The sequence below is a fragment of the Setaria viridis genome, chromosome 2 (genome assembly GCF_005286985.2).
Source record: "Setaria viridis chromosome 2, Setaria_viridis_v4.0, whole genome shotgun sequence".
In the NCBI taxonomy this organism is placed as follows: Eukaryota; Viridiplantae; Streptophyta; class Magnoliopsida; order Poales; family Poaceae; genus Setaria; species Setaria viridis.
The window spans coordinates 43752766-43770623 of NC_048264.2; the positions used below are offsets into that span (position 1 = coordinate 43752766).

The 17858-nt window shown below is 45.7% G+C and overlaps 2 protein-coding genes across 2 annotated transcripts; both read left to right on the plus strand.

The window, feature by feature from the left end:
- Positions 1-6113: 6113 nt before the first annotated feature.
- Positions 6114-10671, plus strand: LOC117842259 (putative methylesterase 11, chloroplastic). The gene is made up of 5 exons (XM_034722645.2): positions 6114-6572; positions 8090-8326; positions 9492-9635; positions 9782-9913; positions 10018-10671. Exons 1-5 carry the CDS (start codon positions 6240-6242, stop codon positions 10303-10305), a joined length of 1134 nt encoding a protein of 377 aa, XP_034578536.1. The 5' UTR covers positions 6114-6239; the 3' UTR covers positions 10306-10671.
- A 3613-nt stretch (positions 10672-14284) lies between these two features.
- Positions 14285-16286, plus strand: LOC117845859 (cytochrome P450 78A5). Its single transcript, XM_034726940.2, has 2 exons — positions 14285-15244; positions 15375-16286. Exons 1-2 carry the CDS (start codon positions 14297-14299, stop codon positions 15987-15989), a joined length of 1563 nt encoding a protein of 520 aa, XP_034582831.1. The 5' UTR covers positions 14285-14296; the 3' UTR covers positions 15990-16286.
- The last annotated feature ends 1572 nt before the right edge of the window (positions 16287-17858 follow it).

Here is a 17858-nt window from a genome sequence, read left to right on the forward strand (position 1 = left end):
GTGGGAAGGAGGGTGGGGAAGAAGGAGGCAGTTGTCGAGGCTGTGGGAGGAGTTTTATGCCCTATGTTCTGACTTTTCATAGTGTTAGCTAATGTCTCTGAATCTGAATTTGTGTTCTTTCACTTCTTTTTCTTATGTGTCATGGTATGAATATCGTGTCACGATGAGGGTGGTGGCAGGGGCAAAAGGTGAGGGCGAGAGGAAGGCAATGAAGTTGCACGATCCATTACCTGTCTGAGTAGGCAACCTTTTTTGATATACAATGATTTGTGCTTTTTCTTATTTGAGAGTGTGTATCTCCATTGCGACATGTCGTTATAAATGTTTCATATGATAAAAACTAATGCTCATGGAGAGAATTTGTATTGCTTGTAGCAACACACGGGCATATACCTTATTCAATATAAATCTTTGATAGTGTTCACGTCATCGTTCCAGTGCATCACTAGGGTTGGCAACTTGGCATGCAACTCTTGGTTTTAAATCTACTGTTTTTATTGAAAAAATCTGCGGGATCAGAGCCAATGAGCTTTGTGCTTACCGTTCCTCTTATGGACGACTCAACTTTCCATCTCATCTCCAATTATTTTTTCTTTATTTTTGGACTCAGTTAGTTTATGCAGTGTGCTAAAATAGATGTTGGAGAATTCGACTTTTATAATATCTTATATGAGTCGACAATGAGATAGCAAATACTCCCTTTGCCTTTTGTCAAACTCTATTTAGTTGACCAAATTTATATAAAAATGTCAATGTTTATGATACTAAATAAGTACTAATAAATTTATCGTGAAATATTTTCTGTAGTATCATATTTCACGTCATAAATATTGTTTAAAACATGGTAAATTAAGATAGTTTGGCTTAAAATAAAACTGGAATTGCATATATTTTTTCTAGACGAAGGGGGTAAAAGCCGGTAACTATTGCAGACAGTTCCGTATGGCTTCTCTTCAAACGTGTGCTTGCTCACATCACCTAGCAATAGCATCCACTAAGGGAATTGACTAGTCATAAAATAAACATGAAAATCGTTATAGTAGAAAGTTTAAACACAAGTATTAGGTAGCCTCTACTAGATAAGGTAGATCTATTTCGCAAGATAGATCCTAAAAATATTCACGAACAGGGCAGCCATATTCTGCATTTCTGCTGCTATGCAGTAAAGGGAAGACTACTGAACATCGCTGTCATGTTTAGGGAAGCCATGCACGTGTGTAGCAGGCATAACCGCACAAGCTAGGCCTGATTAACTGCCGAATCATGTGTGCCAGAAGCACAATGCATGCGTAGGAGTACACTCATGGGGGTCATGGGGAACGAACTTAGCAACGAGTCAGTTTTAAGCGCGAAGCATGTGCGTCTTGCCTTCTTGGTGTTGAAGCGGTTCCGTGAAGGAGCCTGGTGACTTACTGGTGAGGAGGGGCCTGGAAATGGAGAAGCGAAAAGCAGAGAGGGCCAGAGACGCGCAGGCCCAGGAGATCGTGGGAGTGATCTGGATCTTCAAACGGGCCGTTCCGTCTAGTCGAGCAGGGTCCTGAAAAGCGGCCCACGAACAGACAGAACGGCCCGTTTCTCCACCGTCGTCCCCGCTGCGCCGACACGGACAAGGGACAACGACTGTGACTTTCACTCGTCGTTCTAGTTCAGCACTTGGCTCTCGCATCCAACTCCCGTTTCAAAAGCTTGTGATTTTGATCGAAAATCCGAGAGATCAGAGCCCTCGAACGACGACCCACTTGCTACGTGCGCGCGATTTCGTCTGTCCCTTTACAACTCGTCGCGGATCGTCATGCGTCGGCAACCAGAAGCATCTGCATTTTACAATGTACGTAAAAGGCTTCCTGATCGATTGATCGATCGGCGCCTTTCTGTGCACATGCATATGATTGCTGATATACACGCTGCACACACACGCGCGCACGCACGCACGCACGCAGCTCATACAAGCGTTGCGCACACGTATTCCTGGACCACAAACTGCTCGCTCAGGTGGCTGGGGACCTTGATCGAGGATGTACTTGCTGGCCATCGATCATGTGAAGTAGATGCACATCTAGGTTTTCTTTAACCTGATCTGCTCTTTACTGAATGCAAGGCCAATTGGAGCCGGCAGCAGGTATATTCATCCATTGACAGACAGTTCATTCAACCACCACATGATCTTCAATCAGTTGCTTTCAGTTTGAAGAACCAGATGCCTAGGTGCACTGAAGGATGTACACCAGCTCACAGAGTTCGCAGGTGTGGTTCTGATTTGGATTCAGTTGATTCTTACCCTTGCTGGTCCCGGCCGGAACTGGAGCGCTTTTGTGCTTTAAGTATAATAACTAGCATATCTTAACGTTCCTCTTTAGTTCTTTATGTACATGGCTGAACCAACTAGTGCTTTCAGTCAGTTTCAGACAGCCTAGAGACTCCCCTGCTTAAACTCTGAACACATGTGATGGCTTATGGTCCATGATCACACATTTTTCTGACGAGTACACGTACATGCAGATGCAGAAGTATTGCCCACCATTGTAAACAGTTCTGTCTAGGGCGGCAAAGACAAGGAATTCTTCGGACAGTGGAGCTTCCTAGCTCCAATAATCTCACTTGACTTTTATCTGCATCCCAAAAGCTGACGTGCAGGATCAACACACCCATGCAATTGCATGATGCCATGACAATAAGATATGTGCTTGCAGTTGCAGGGCAGCTTGAGGCAGAATCTCTTTGAGCCTTACTCCGCACTCCAGAAGCTCATGAGGAAATGATGGCTCGCACGGTGTTCAGATGATGTTCTTCTATGATTAGCCATGAGCACCGTATCGCGGCTTCTTTTGTGATGAAGCTAAAAAAGGACAGAGAAAGAGGTAACCGTACGTGGAGTCTCATGTGATCCATGATATTTGTGGGTGGCCCTGATGCCATGGGAAGTGAACAATGATGCTCCTCATCTCATCTGCCTGATCTGGGCCGGGGGCTTTCCCCCCATGCCAAAAGGATGGCCCTGAAGAAACTTCCAGTGAAGCTTTTGGTGGGGAACATGTGAGTGAACACTGAGCAGCAAGCTGCTGGAGATCAGAGCTGAATTGATCGGTGCCATTGTGCCGAAATCAGACGAAATTCACCTTTGATCTTTCCATTACTGTGTTCTCGTGTCAACAAAGTTGACAAAAGAAAGAGGAAACGTGTATGCTGGTAATGTGGTTGGTTGGGCTAAAAGCAAAAACTAGATTGTTCATTTCCATTTCTTTACTGTGTGGTAGTCCTCACTTCTCAGAAGAGAGAATTTTTGTAGAGAATGTTTTGCAACTTGTGTTTTTTCTGAACAGCCTATATATGGTGATTTTAGTAAATTACGGTCAGGAAAAAAATTCAGCAAGTACTCCCTTCGTCATTATTTATATGGTGTTTATAACAAACTAATTTATTTATTTAGCTTGTTTTTTTAAGTCTAATGTATAAATAAATTTTAAATATAATAGCCCGTGCGGGAGCACGGGTTGATGGACTAGTATTTAGAAACGGCGGGAGTAAGTCTGATTGGAACAGGTTCGTTAAAAAAAGTTTGATTGGAACAGCTAGTTTGACAGTATTGGGGAATTCTGGATACTTTAATATAAGTTGCATCATTCTTGGTGTTCTTTGGCGAAGCTTTGCTGATAGGTGCCCGTCACATGTATAGTTGCTTAGTGCTTTGGAGGCTTGGACCACCCAATTAGGTTTCCACTGCTAACATGCAGTTTGGAAAGCATAATATGCTCATGACTGACGAGTGACAAGTATCCTTACCCCATGTTCGCATCTAGAAATATTTAAAATGCCCTTAAAACCCGACCATCGTGTCATCTTTGTGCGAACTAATCATGTTCAGCACTTGTAATTAGCAGGCCAACAATCTTTTTCTTTTTTTGGCTGGAGAAACCAACAGTTGCAATTTGGTGCCACCCCACCTAACCTTTTCTCTACGTTCAGAAAAGAAGGGTAAAAATCTCTGCATAAGGTTAAAGTTTTTCATCTTTCGAAAGCACGTCCACTGAGTTGGTTAAAAAAAGGAAGGAAGGAAGAAGAGTCGAGAGAAGGAAAGCCGTGACGATGACATGAAACCGCTTCATACAAGAGGGTGGCTCAATCGATTTCACACAACAAGCATCTGAAAATAAACAAATCCTTTTGTTTGAATTTCAAGATTCAGATCATATTAAACTAGTGTACACACCACCCCTGTGTTTTCCACAGTGGTTGTTGATCCAAAAATCGACGAGCACTGTTTATGGGGAAGATTTTATGATCTGAATCCGCAATGGAAGCATGACGGCGATCTCCATGCTTTTATATCCATTCTTCTGCATGCGCGGTTGGTGCGCGGCACGGCCATGGCGCGCCCAACGGCATTGACAAGATCACCTCAAAACCAAGAAATTTTTCGCAAAGAGCATGCGAGTTTGTGGAGCCCCGGGGTGGAAGGCTTTTTGCGCTAGTTTAACTGATCCTTGGCGTGATGAGGATCCCAACCACCGGTGGCCGCGTGAGCCGTATCGCCGTGCATCCCATGGATGATGAATTGGATGGCAATATTGAATGGTCGCAAAGGACATGGGCGCAGGACATCCACCAAAATGCCTGGCATCGGTGTGTTCACCGGTCATAAAGAAAAAGATTTTAGTTTAGTTCCGAGATGTGTTAATCGTGCTTCTCATTTTTCTTTTGTTCTACTCCGAATGCCAAGATACTGTTCCTCCACGACTCAACCAGAAATCGATAGGTCCCAATCATTTGTTCCTTCCATTCCTGAATTTGTATAAAATTCATCAATCAGGCACGAGCCATGTCGTGCACACGCGTGTCTGCTGTGGATCAGCCTGGTCAAACCAAGCACGTTCTGAAATCTGAATGATCCCCTGCGGAGTCAAATCGACTGGACTATGCTGATCGAGTAAAATACAGATAACTCGACATGGGTTTTGTTTGACTCTGGAATGTGATGAGCAGCTCGGTCGGCCTTCAATTCGAACCAACAACCGGCTGGCTAAAAACTAATCGTTTCCCAGCTCTGACAGAGAACCATCGCCATGACTCGCGCGTCGCCGTGCGTGTCGCCCGAGCCATCTGGCGCATTTCTGAGCCAGGGCTTGCCACGGCGGACCGCGTCTTTGTTCTTCTCCGAATGCCAAGATACTACTGTTTTCAGCTTAGACAGTCGACCAGCAACGACACATGAATCGAACTTTTCAAAAAAAAAAATGCAATAGGGACTCACAAGGCTCTGATGAGCTGCCGTCATCAACCGACAGCAAAAAATGCAATAGGGACTCGACAGGTCATGGGAGAGCCTGTCCCTGTCCGTATCGGGCTGCCAAGGTTAGTCTGGGCGGATGGCAGGTGGCACAGATTTGCTACTGTGCACGACGCGCATGGCATGAGGTTCGTTAATTCCCAAGATGCCAACTTGTGTTCAGATTTCAGACCATATATATATATAGAGAGAGCTTTGGAACCAAGAAAAATGAAGTCGCTGTACTCTTTGGCACGTACTACTACTTTTGAGTGGTGTTGCTAACCAAACATGCTACGTTTTGACGCCACGGGGATTAGTTTAGGTAACCTTTTTTCAGTCTTTCTTTAGCCATGTAAACCTCAGGAGCTGTCGAAACAGAAAGGCCGGGTGGAACCTGCTTCACGTCGGAGTCACGTAGTACCAGGTTCTACAGCGGCAGCTGAAAAGCTTACCAGAAAATATTCTTTCAACAGTTCTACTTCTACTTTACCTATCAAGGAATTGCATGTCGAGTTGTCGACGCCGTCTCGATTCCGCAGTTGAAGATGTCAATTCTGTGGTACCGGATGTCAAAATGGTTTCTGCTAAATCTTGCCGGATTAAACACGACATTATCGAGCATCCTGCACAATATTTCTTGTGGATTACCCGCAAGGATTCAGTTTTACGACACTTTCAACTCTAGTTATTATCTGTTAGTGCTATTGGATGGTCAAAGATGGACTTTACTCTTGTGCTAATGATCTCTGACCAGGACTACTCTTCAACAAAATTCCTCCAACCAGGAGCCCTTATGTGCAAAAACGGCGGTACCAGAAGAAGTATAAATTTTTCGTATCCTTTTTTCCTGCCATTGCTGCCGCGCCCGCTGCCGCCGCTTCCTTCCCCTCCTCGACCTCCGCCAAAGCCACCCTCCTGACCCGGAGCAGCAAAAGCAAGGATTTTTTTTTCCTTCTCCAAATCTACCAGCGCGATGGGCTCGCTGGTCTCCTGCCTCTCCGACCCCTGCCCGTCGGCGTCGCCGCCGCCGCAGGCGAAGCGGCGCTCCTCCACCTCCTCCCGCGGCCGTGGCGGCGGCGGGAGGGATTCCGCCAAGGCCAGCATGTCCATCGACGAGGAGGCGCTGGCCGCCGCGGCGGCGCTCGTGCTGGGCCAGCGGGGCGCCGTGGGGGCGTTCGAGCGGTCCGCGTCCGTGCGGTACGCCGCCAAGCGGCAGGGCCAGGGCCCGCCGCTGCCCCGGAGCTGCAGCACGCGCCCGAGGTCGCTCGCCGACCCCGAGCTCCAGCCGCAGCAGCTGCTCGCCAAGGTGAGGACGCCCTGCTTTCTCATTCTCCCTCCATTGCTTGCGCCTCTCGGCATTCGGCTCCCCATTGCTTGGTGTCCGTGCCGCCGCGTGCGCTGCGTTGAATTCTGGCGCTGTTTTCGTTTGACTTGTACCCGTTTCTCCGTCGGGGTTTCGCTGGGATTGGCTGCCTTTGCGTCGCGTGTAAGAAACGTGGCGGCTTTGGGATTTTTTTCCCCTCTGAAGTTATAATTCTCGGTTCTCTCGGTCTTGCTGTTTTTTGTTCTTTTCTTTCGGTGAAATTTAGATTCGTCCTTTCATGGTTTGCTCGATTCATTAAGGTATGATGATCTCTGGTGATTCTTCTTTCTCATCGTACAGACATGTCAGACCAATTTGCAATTTAGTTCGATGCTGCTCCGTGTGGACGAATTCCTCTGATTTGTTCCTTGCCATTGCCTCATGTAAGAACCGGATAGACGATTACATTTCGCGATCTGGGACACTGCCTAGTGGGGCCGGGCGAAGTGGTTCCCATGCCATAGGTGAGCAAGGTCGTTGAACCTTGAAACCGGAAAGCCTACAAATCCGGGCTGGTGCTATGCACATGTGCTTCTCCACCTGTTTACATCTGTTGATAGTATCATGTTCTACGGTGGCATGCGTTCCTGATTTTCAACATAGACTAAGACCTCACTTTATCGTTTGGGGTTGATGAACTCTCTTGAGAAGCGTGAACAAGTAGGCATCTGACAGCGACCGAGCACTGATTTGGTAAAAGATTAGAGTAACTGGAAAACTTCGGTTGTTGACGGATAGTAGTTGGTCATATACATTGGGTCTTTGTTCACAAGCTCTTCATGCGTGGGGGGCTGTTGAAACTGATCGATTGTTGCTTCTAGCTCTTGTGCAATCATATTGGCATGTGTGTTCGTTGCTCTGGAGAAAGGACAAGGAAGGAGCTGATGAGATCCCAACTTGTGCAATTGTAGGAGATCCTAGAGATTGATTAGTTCAAATTGTTTCAGTATTGACACATATATGTTGTCGAGATATGTTGCTCCCAGGTTTGCCCTGATCATGAAAGGGATGGGCAGCCGGCGTGGCTACTAATTTGTATTGACTTGTATTATATACCGGCATTTCTGACTACTAACAGTGGTGTTGACTAGTAAGAGGATACCAGCCGAGGAAACCCAGGTTGATTGTGATTGGGAGGTTTGTGTTTTGACATTGTCCAAGTCATTTGTCAGCTGCCAATGAATACGCTGGTATGCTAAATTTCTTGGAAGCAGTGAAAGGTTGAACAGAATCAGCATGGTATTTGCTGATGGCATTTCTGTCTTTTAGTCCTTATCGGCAAACAACCATTTCCAAATTTGTGACTCGGAATAATAAATATATTGTATACATATCCATCAGGACCTCAGATATTTTTTTTTCTAGTTTCCTCCTCACTTGAATTCTAGCGTTTGACGATTCTTGTATTCTTGATGTTTTTGTGACCACAATTTTTGACTGATGGTTCATTTCTCAAACAGGATTTGAATTCTAAGGATTTGGAAACCAACATCATTGTTCTTGTTCATGGTGGTGGCTTTGGTGCTTGGTGTTGGTACAAGACTATATCGCTTCTTGAAGATAGTGGGTTCAAAGTTAATGCCATCGACTTAACGGGCTCAGGGATTCATTCTTATGACACAAACAAGATTAGCAGTCTTTCAGAGTATGCTGAACCGCTTACATCTTATCTTAAAGGCTTAGGTGATGCTGAAAAGGTTAACCCTCTTTCCGTATATCAATTATAGATGCTTCGAATATTTAGGAACTTAAATTCTATTTGGGATGATGTAGGAGCCTAAAAATTGACTGTTGTCATGTTCTTTTAGGAATCAGGAGGGGTTGCCCCCTACTGGTTAATATATTAATAAACAGTAACCAACCCCTTTCATGCTTTACATTTTTAATATTCTTTGCATCTAACGAGTTGCTTGCCTATAGAGACTTTCCAATGTAGTTATATAACAAAGGCCTACCTGACTGTAGTCCGTAAGAATCTTCAGTCAAAGAAAAATTGTTGTCTGTAACTAAATTGCTGGGATGGTCTACTGCTTACATTTTATAATATGCAAACTGGGATGGCATTAACTAATTTATTAAAACTTAGAGCTATATAATGACAAAATAGTACTTGTTCCTGCAAAAGTTTATATTCTACTGTTATGAGAGCACATTGATTTCAGTACAGGGCACTGCAGCACCTTGTAGGCTGCCAATGCTGTCTTCTTTCAATTGGCGAATGTTAGATAAGAATAGATACTGCAGCAACATGAAAATTATGAGAGAAGTGTTAATGTACTTGGATAGTACTTTACTCTTCTGGGGTGAGGTTGAAACTAGTAGTTAATCACTGAATGTACAAATACTGAACTAGGAGAAATCATTAATAAGACACAATATGTCTTGGTGTTCTGCAGGATCAAATTTGTATGCACTAAATTCTGTATACTTTTTTTTTGTAAAGATCACAATCATAACAGGAATCATCTTAATTGAACTGGTCCCACATTATGATGGAAAGCCTAAGCACCACCTAACTTTAGTTATGACTTGATGCTTGAGAATGACATTATTATTATGTACGCACCAATGACTTAGGATAATTGAGTGCCCCTCAGTTTATCTATATTTCTTTAAAATGATTCCTAGGAATATTTTGTCTATGCTCCAATGTATCATCTTAATATTTCACCTGAATTTTGAAAAGTTCTTAGCAGTGCCAATATTGATATTTGAAAGCATCATAGGAACTTTTCAGGAGATTTTGATACTGTTATGTTCAGATTTATATGAAGATCCCTGCTTTGAGTGATTCTTTTTTGCACACAACCTCTTCCTCTCTTACCACAAATATAACAATTCGATACTTCTATCATTATGCAGGTGATTTTGGTAGGACATGATTTTGGTGGTACATGTATATCCTACGCAATGGAGATGTTCCCATCCAAAGTTGCCAAGGCAGTCTTCGTCTGCGCAGCAATGCTGACAAATGGACACAGTGCCCTTGACATGTTCCAACAGCAGGTTGAACTCCTGCCACTGCATTAACTTGGTCGATCGACAACATTAACCAAATCAAACTGACAAGAACATCGAATGTTGCCTTGCCTCGCGTCCGAATTAGCATCATCTTTCTATCATTATGTCCTGATGCCATCCTTATGCTCCAGATGGACGCAAACGGCACTCTCCAAAAGGCGCAGGAATTCGTCTACTCCAATGGCAAGGACCGGCCTCCGACAGCCATCAACATCGACAGAGCATTACTGAGAGACCTGCTGTTCAACCAAAGCCCTTCAAAGGTACTATGTTATACTGAGCCACTCAAAATTATCTCCAAATGGCATTTGCTAGATCCTAGGATCAGAGCCAAGTTCTCACACTATCTTCCTCGTGGTTCTTGAAGGACGTGTCACTGGCCTCGGTGTCCATGAGGCCGATCCCTTTCGCCCCGGTGCTGGAGAAGCTTCAGTTAACAGCCGAGAACTACGGCTCAGTGCGGCGGTTCTACGTGGAGACCACGGAGGACAACGCCATTCCCCTGCATCTCCAGCAGAGCATGTGCGGCATCAACCCGCCGGAGAAGGTGCTGCGGCTGAAGGGGGCAGACCACGCGCCCTTCTTCTCCAAGCCGCAGGCGCTGCACAAGACCCTGGTGGAGATCGCCGCCGTGCCACCGGTCCAAGCATCGTGAGACCGCGTTTGACTTTTGCAGGCCAGCGAGCTTGCATGGCTGCTGTACATGCTGAGGATGGTATGGTTTGGGAGTCGTTATACACGATGCTGTCGCCGGTGTGGCAGCAGAGTCGGCTCTAGAATTTCACCGTCATCTCTGAAGAGGGCATTCTTCCTTTGTGCACTGAGATCTTGGGTGTGACTATCACTACTGATCCCGTTTAGAACAAGTTTGGAACGGTAGAATCTCACGAGATTTCTGTGACGATATTTCAGCTTTATGTGAAATTTCACATTCAGATAGGGCCAGCATCTGTAACTCTGCTACAACCAAAATGATGAAAAATGAAAGTAAAGAAATGTTTTTTCTTCTCATACAAACAAATATCTAGTTATTTCTTTTCCCCTCTCTACAAAAGACATCCTAAGGTATCTTATACCCGATTTATATGAAGAAAAGTAAGGGAAAAAACATGCCAAAGAAAATTACGAACTTATTTAACAAAGTCTTCTTCTCCATTGCATCCAATCATCCATTGTAACTATGACCATTGTGTGGCATTCCCCATCACGTCGGTCATGCTGCCAATAGAAGAGAGGGAAAATAGAGATCACAACTATGGGCATTTTGTATTGTTCCATATCATCGATCTCACACCAATGGAAATGAGGAGAACAAAACAAGATATTGACGAACCCCAACCGCACAAAGATTTTTGAAGATTGCAAATCACCCAGAACAAAACAAGATATTAACGAACCCCAACAGCACAAGGATTTTTGAAGATTGCAAATCACCCGTCCTGAAGAGCGGATCCCCTAAATTTGTTTGTGGGGGAGTGTGGTTTACTGTCCTGCAGAAACTTGCAAATTTTGGCTTTACACAAAATTGGATGGATACAATATGCAAGCATATATCATCAAGTAAAATTTGAGGTTGAACTAAAAGTTGCAATGAGAGCCAAAAAATGAGTTTTCAGCATGTGAATAGTTGCGAGTTGCCAATTTAGACATGAACAGTTGTGAGTAGCGAGAATGCCGAGAAGACATTTGCGAAGTGGATGAAGATAGAATTTCATTTGAAATACAAGCCAATATATCATCAATTGAAGCCTTCAATTAACACACAGTAAAACTAGGGTGATTTTTCTTGATCAGCTACATATTATGTTAAAGGTTGCAATCACAGAAAGCTGAGGAAAAGAACTAAGCTGCAGCAAAACTTGACAGGCTTTCTGAGACTACCTAGGGCACGGAGAGTGAACAACAATTGAAAGTACAATTAAAAACCACAAGACAGGGAGAAATGGCATGAAACATCCAACAGTAACATTGTTAGACCACTTATAATCAAAAATTGTTAGACCAAATGGGCAAATAAAGCCTGTATATAGCTAAGTGCTAAATAACAATCAGCAGAGCAATCTGTAAGTATTTTTATGCGTGGTGCGCATGCTTGTGATTATAATTGAGATCCTAGCATGACTTTGCAAAGATCAAGAGTATGCAGCAAATTTGAACATGAAATTATCAATCCTAACACAGATTTTCCAGAACTGACATAAAAACAAATAGATCCAAAAATATAGCAGAGAATTTTTTTCTATTATTTATCTTTATATTGCCACATATCATAAATTACATCCAAAGACGCTTGGGCATACATAGTATGCATACAACGATACAAGAGGCAAAGGGCCAATTGGCCAAAGGCACGGTGGATCCCAACATGCTACCATCCATCCAAATAAAGTTTAATTTAGGATGTTACTCCAACTGCATGCATGTAGATAAGAGCGAAACAACCAGTGTAGGTCCTAGGCTACATCCAGAATACTGCATGAGAAAATAGGAGGCTATTCTTGGACACAGCATAGGATCTACTGGTTCGGCGAACCTTAGTTTGTAGCTCTCCTTTATGATCATACTTGAGGCCGAACAAGGTGACATGAATCACAGATCCATCATCGAAATCCTCACCACACAAAATGTCCTCCACGAGGCAAAATCTGCTGTCTCCCGTGTATGTAAGAGTGGGCTTCAAGTGCAAATGGTCTAGTTTCACCTTCTCCTTCACTAGTAGAGAACTCGCCTTTAATCCCGGTTGGTAGGGTGCATATCTCCCGAAAATTCATCCGGGATAAACTAATTGAGACAAAAGAGCGGGGTCTTTAGTCCCAGGTCCTTCAACCGGGAGTAAAGTCACCCTTTAATCCTGGTTGGTTTCACTTTGTGCAAATCAACCTAGCTTGTTGTTACTTAAAGAAAAACGTATCAGTCCTTTGGACGAGCAACTTGAAATTCACGATGAAAACAAACACACACTTGCTACATACGCCAACAGTTGCAAAGAAGAGAATTTTCTTTTTGCGATGAACACAAAATAAGTCCTCGAAGTGTGCACTCTACACACACAAAAAGTGAGGACTTTCAATCAGACGGCTCTCATGCTTTGCCCTATCTCACGTTGGCGGGACTTGGACCATGCTATGGTGGAACTCAATTGAAACTGATTTCCTTTTGCAACCGATTTAAAATTGGTTCCAGGTTATATTGGTTTCAGTTCGTATTTAGGCCAAATTCAGGGGGTGCAATGGACCGTTAAAGCATCACTGGCTGGCTTTGCGTGTTAAAATCGATTTACGGCACACAGCTAGTGCTTCGCCACTTCAGCTAGAGCATACGCAACCAGCGCTATGCCGCTAGCATGTCAATGGATTTTTTTTAAAAAAAATATTCTGGCATGTGCTGTTGGATTTGGCTCATGGTAAAACTAATTAAAATGTCCGGTTTCTTATGTTTTAACTCATGGTAAATATTACAATGACGTTTCTGTTTCCCAGATTTATACGGTGATGCACATTTCTGTTTTGATTGACTGCTTCAAGATTTTACAGCTTGATATGCTGATGCGCACTTCTGCGTTTCTTGGCTGTTTTTATATTTCCAGCTTGATATGTTTGGATTTTTCAAACTTGAAATGCTTCCAACACAGCGGGAAATGATTAGCCTTTTGTTGGTCTGCACTGAACAATGACAAACGCATTTATTTTCTTATCATCAAGGGAAATTATATATAACCAGTTTCTTCATATCATGTTCCGCCCCTTAATTTGTGCCTTCAATGGAGATTTTTTTTGGCAGTTTTGCAATGACACAATAAAAATATGTTAGGTTCTTTTTTTCACGAACAACACTGATACTGCACACGAGAAATAAATATACCGAACTACCACAGCAAGAAATACATAGCTTCGTTTTCCAACAATTATTCAAATCCGCCAACCAATTGATCAATTTGTAGAAGCTAAGAAAGCAATATATTAATTAAGAGGAATAATGAACCTCGAATATGTAACCATGAAACCTCTTGTGCATGCTATCTTTTCTAGATATTATTATACCTATAGACATATAAGTATGCCTAAGTGCATAATAAAGTTTATAAATTTAATAAAATCAAAACGACCTGTAATTTAGGACGGATGGAATACCTTCTGTATTATGAAATACACACTATGCAGGGCTATTGTTTTGTCTCTTTAGAACCCTCACACCCGTACATCTTACATTAGGTATAAACCATCGCTGCATTTTGCCTTAGTCTTCAATTATTCCATAATCCGTACCATTAGGATTTGAAAATGGAGCATGACCCTATTGCACCGGAAGAAGCTCGCTTTGCCTGTTTCAAATCTACATAGAATTTTGGTCGAAAGAAAATCTACATAGGATATTTTTATTCATCACGCATGGTATTTCTTTTCATCAAGAGCTAAAATCAAGCCATTCATCAACGGTTACACACTCATTTAAATGCGTTATTATTGTTGCAAGGAAGGACCTTCGATCACTCCTTGCCGCCTTGGTAATGCAATTTAAACGGAAATCAGTATATTATTTGCCATAACAGCTGCCAAATCAGCGGTTATTCCCTGGACTCTCTCCTATTTAAGCGCTCCATTCCACCAACTTCTCCAAACCCCTCATCCCACACCACCCAAGCAACCATGGTGCTCACCATGACCGCCGGCTATGAGGACTCGCTCCTCCTGCTCCTCCTCCCTACCACCTCCCCCCTCCCGCCCCTCCTGGCCGTCTTCGTCCTCGCCGCCGTCCTCCTGTGGCTCTCCCCCGGCGGCCCAGCGTGGGCGCTCTCCCGCTGCCGCCGCCCGCCGTCGGGCCCTCCGGGCGTGGTCACCGCGCTCTCCAGCCCCGTGGCGCACCGCACGCTGGCGGCGCTGTCCCGCGCCGTCGACGGCGGCGCGGCATTGATGTCCTTCTCGGTTGGGCTCACGCGGCTCGTGGTGTCGAGCCAGCCCGATACGGCGCGGGAGATCCTCGTCAGCCCGGCGTTCGGCGACCGCCCCGTCAAGGACGCGGCGCGCCACCTGCTCTTCCACCGCGCCATGGGCTTCGCCCCGTCCGGCGACGCTCACTGGCGCGGGCTCCGCCGCCTCGCCGCCGCGCATCTGTTCGGCCCTCGCTGCGTCGCCGGGGCCGCGCACCACCGCGCCTCCATCGGCGCGACCATGGTCTCCGACGTCGCCGCCGCCATGGCCCGCCACGGCGAGGTATCCCTGAAGCGCGTGCTGCACGCCGCGTCGCTCAACCACATGATGGCCACCGTCTTCGGCAAGCACTCCGACAACTTGGCCAGCCAAGAGGGCGCCTTGCTGGAGGAGATGGTGACCGAGGGCTACGACCTCCTCGGGACTTTCAACTGGGCCGATCACCTGCCATTGCTCAAGTGGCTCGACCTCCAGGGCGTGCGCCGCCGGTGCAACAGGTTAGTCCAGAAGGTTGAAGTGTTCGTTGGCAAGATCATCCAGGAGCACAGGGCGAGGCGTGCAAATGGAGGAGTCGCCGATGAGTTCATGGGTGACTTCGTCGACGTCCTCCTTGGCCTCGAGGGAGAGGAGAAGATGTCAGATTCCGACATGATCGCTGTTCTTTGGGTAAGATCGAGCTTGTTTGTGTACTAAAATGCATGCTCTTTACAAATTGCAATCCCTTTGTTTTCTGTGTATGTAAAATGGTTGCATTGAATTTACGCACGTTCTGTTCTGTCGTTCTTGTTTTGATCAGGAAATGATCTTCAGAGGCACCGACACGGTGGCGATCCTGATGGAGTGGATCATGGCGAGGATGGTGCTGCACCCTGACATCCAGGCGAAGGCGCAGGCGGAGCTGGACGCCGTCGTGGGCCGCGGCCGCGGCGTGGCCGACGCCGACGTGGCCAACCTCCCCTACATCCAGTGCATCGTGAAGGAGACGCTGCGCATGCACCCCCCGGGCCCGCTCCTCTCGTGGGCGCGCCTCGCCATTCACGACGCGCACGTCGGCGGCCACCTCGTCCCCGCCGGCACCACGGCGATGGTGAACATGTGGGCCATCGCGCACGACCCGGCCATCTGGGCCGAGCCGGAGGCGTTCCGCCCCGAGCGCTTCCAGGAGGAGGACGTGAGCGTGCTCGGCAGCGACCTCCGCCTCGCCCCCTTCGGCGCCGGCCGCCGCGTCTGCCCCGGCAAGATGCTGGCGCTCGCCACCACCCACCTCTGGATCGCCCAGCTTCTGCACCAGTTCGAGTGGGCACCCGCGGCCGCCGGCGGCGGCGTCGACCTGTCGGAGCGCCTGAACATGTCGCTGGAGATGGCGACGCCGCTGGTGTGCAAGGCCGTCCCCAGGGTCGTCCAGGCCTAAGCTATATATCGTCATCACAGTCAGCCCTTTCGTTTGCCTGCGTGTCCGATCTACCTCCATGCGTGGCCGAAGCTACCAATGGTCGCCGTGCATGGCGTCGTGAGAGTGTCTCCTAAATATGTTCGTGCGTCCTGTGTCCATGGCTCCATGCAAGCCTCAGCTCCTAGGTAGTGGCTTGCCAAGTTTTTGTGTGCTTCGTCGTGTCCGAAAATAATTTGGTGTGATCGTCTCTGTGACTCGGGTTATATGGCTTGTGATAATGAACATGAGCTATGATATTAAGATTTCTTATTTAAATTTGGCCTCAAAGTATTCTCTTTTCTATATATAAATATCCCAGATATTACTTGATATACTTGGGGATCCTCTCCCTGTTGATTGATGCGTCTATCGTCGTCATGCATGGGCTTCTTGCAGTGAACAGTCACTTTGTCTCCAAGCAGTGATACAATGTTCAGCAGTCACTCAACACCATTGACATGTATTGGAGACATGGCTATGCGTCAAGCGAGACGAAATAGTGCGTGTGCCTAACAAACTATAGTGCCTTTATACTGTGTGCTACCCAACTCATGCATGTTCACGCTACTCATGCTGGCAGGAACAACCATTACTCATGCATTGTTCTGATGCTGCCTATCAGTTTTGGACTTGGTCATTTGATCTGCAACGGGATTTTTTTACGGAATCTGAATCTTGAGGCACGCGTTCACACGAAGCCAGAGCTCAGGGCATCAGATTCAGACCAGTATCTTCATTTCGCCGATTTCATCGTTCGGGCAGAGTACTGATTTTTTTGGGAATGTGCAAAAGTTTTGCATGTCTTTTAGTTAACAGTTTAACAGAGGTGTGAAGATGCCAAGTTTTCACATGATGCAAAGACAGCCGATTGGCAAAGTTCCGATTGTCGATTGCTGTCTTGCTTTAGGCTGATTTTACAGTCTTCAGGCAGGTAACAAAATTTAGCTTCTTGGTGTTACCTCCTAGTATTTACCAAGGACCGTAAAAAAGTCCAATGGTTCTTAGTATGGAGTATGGACGAAGATGGTTTTTAGTGTGGGTGTTTAAGCAATTTGTTGCAGGCAAAGAAGATAGAAAGATATGATATAATAGATGAAGGTGCTCGTGAAGTCAACTCTGATACTGTGAAGAGAGAGGACTAGTTTACTTTCTGCTCTCTGCTCCCATGATCCTGAAAGCTGACTTGTGTAGAAGTCAGGGACTGCAAAACCGGCTTTGTTAATCGACGACCGGTCAGGCTCAGATCATGATCATCTTTGATATCTGCCAACAAATACAGAAATCAGCTTGGTCATAGCTACATCCAATCAGATCGATACGATCAAACTGTTTTTCTTGTATATAAAAAAAGGTAAAATAAACAAACTGCTTTGATTCCTCAGTCAACTCCTACTGGTAACTTTGGGCATGGACCCAATAGCTGAAGATTCGATCAAAGAAGATCTGATGGAAACAGTCGCAGGAGCCCAAGGCCTGTATAAAACCAATATAGTTGCAGTTCAACGCCTGTGCTTCAGAAGTTCAGATAGGCGCTGCATTTGCCGTGTTTCATGGAAGTAATCGAAGCCTGCTAGCATGCAGTAATCGAAGGCAGTCAAACACTGGGAAACAGAGCACTGTTTCATGGAAGGGAACCGGGCGCTGAGCGCAGAGCATTCATTTTCAATGGCCTGCACGCAGTGGTCTGTTTCTTTTGAGGAAACCGTGGATCTGTTTCCCAGTGGTTCGGCTACTGAACGTTTACGTAGTAGTCTTCAGGCTGCATGGTTTAGCAGTGGAAACTTCTGGGAGATGAACGAATCCGAGGTTTCATGTGGCTAGCAATCGGGGATAGGCTTTGGGCGGCAA

What these genes read in the sequence shown, in the direction of transcription:
- LOC117845859 (XM_034726940.2), top strand. Translation starts at nt 14,297, where the DNA reads ATGGTGCTCACCATGACCGCCGGCTATGAGGACTCGCTCCTCCTGCTC. An exon ending in ACATGATCGCTGTTCTTTGG is followed by an intron (nt 15,245 to 15,374) that starts GTAAGATCGAGC and finishes TGTTTTGATCAG; the next exon opens with GAAATGATCTTCAGAGGCAC.
- LOC117842259 (XM_034722645.2), top strand. Translation starts at nt 6,240, where the DNA reads ATGGGCTCGCTGGTCTCCTGCCTCTCCGACCCCTGCCCGTCGGCGTCG. An exon ending in CGCAGCAGCTGCTCGCCAAG is followed by an intron (nt 6,573 to 8,089) that starts GTGAGGACGCCC and finishes TTTCTCAAACAG; the next exon opens with GATTTGAATTCTAAGGATTT. An exon ending in TCAACCAAAGCCCTTCAAAG is followed by an intron (nt 9,914 to 10,017) that starts GTACTATGTTAT and finishes TGGTTCTTGAAG; the next exon opens with GACGTGTCACTGGCCTCGGT.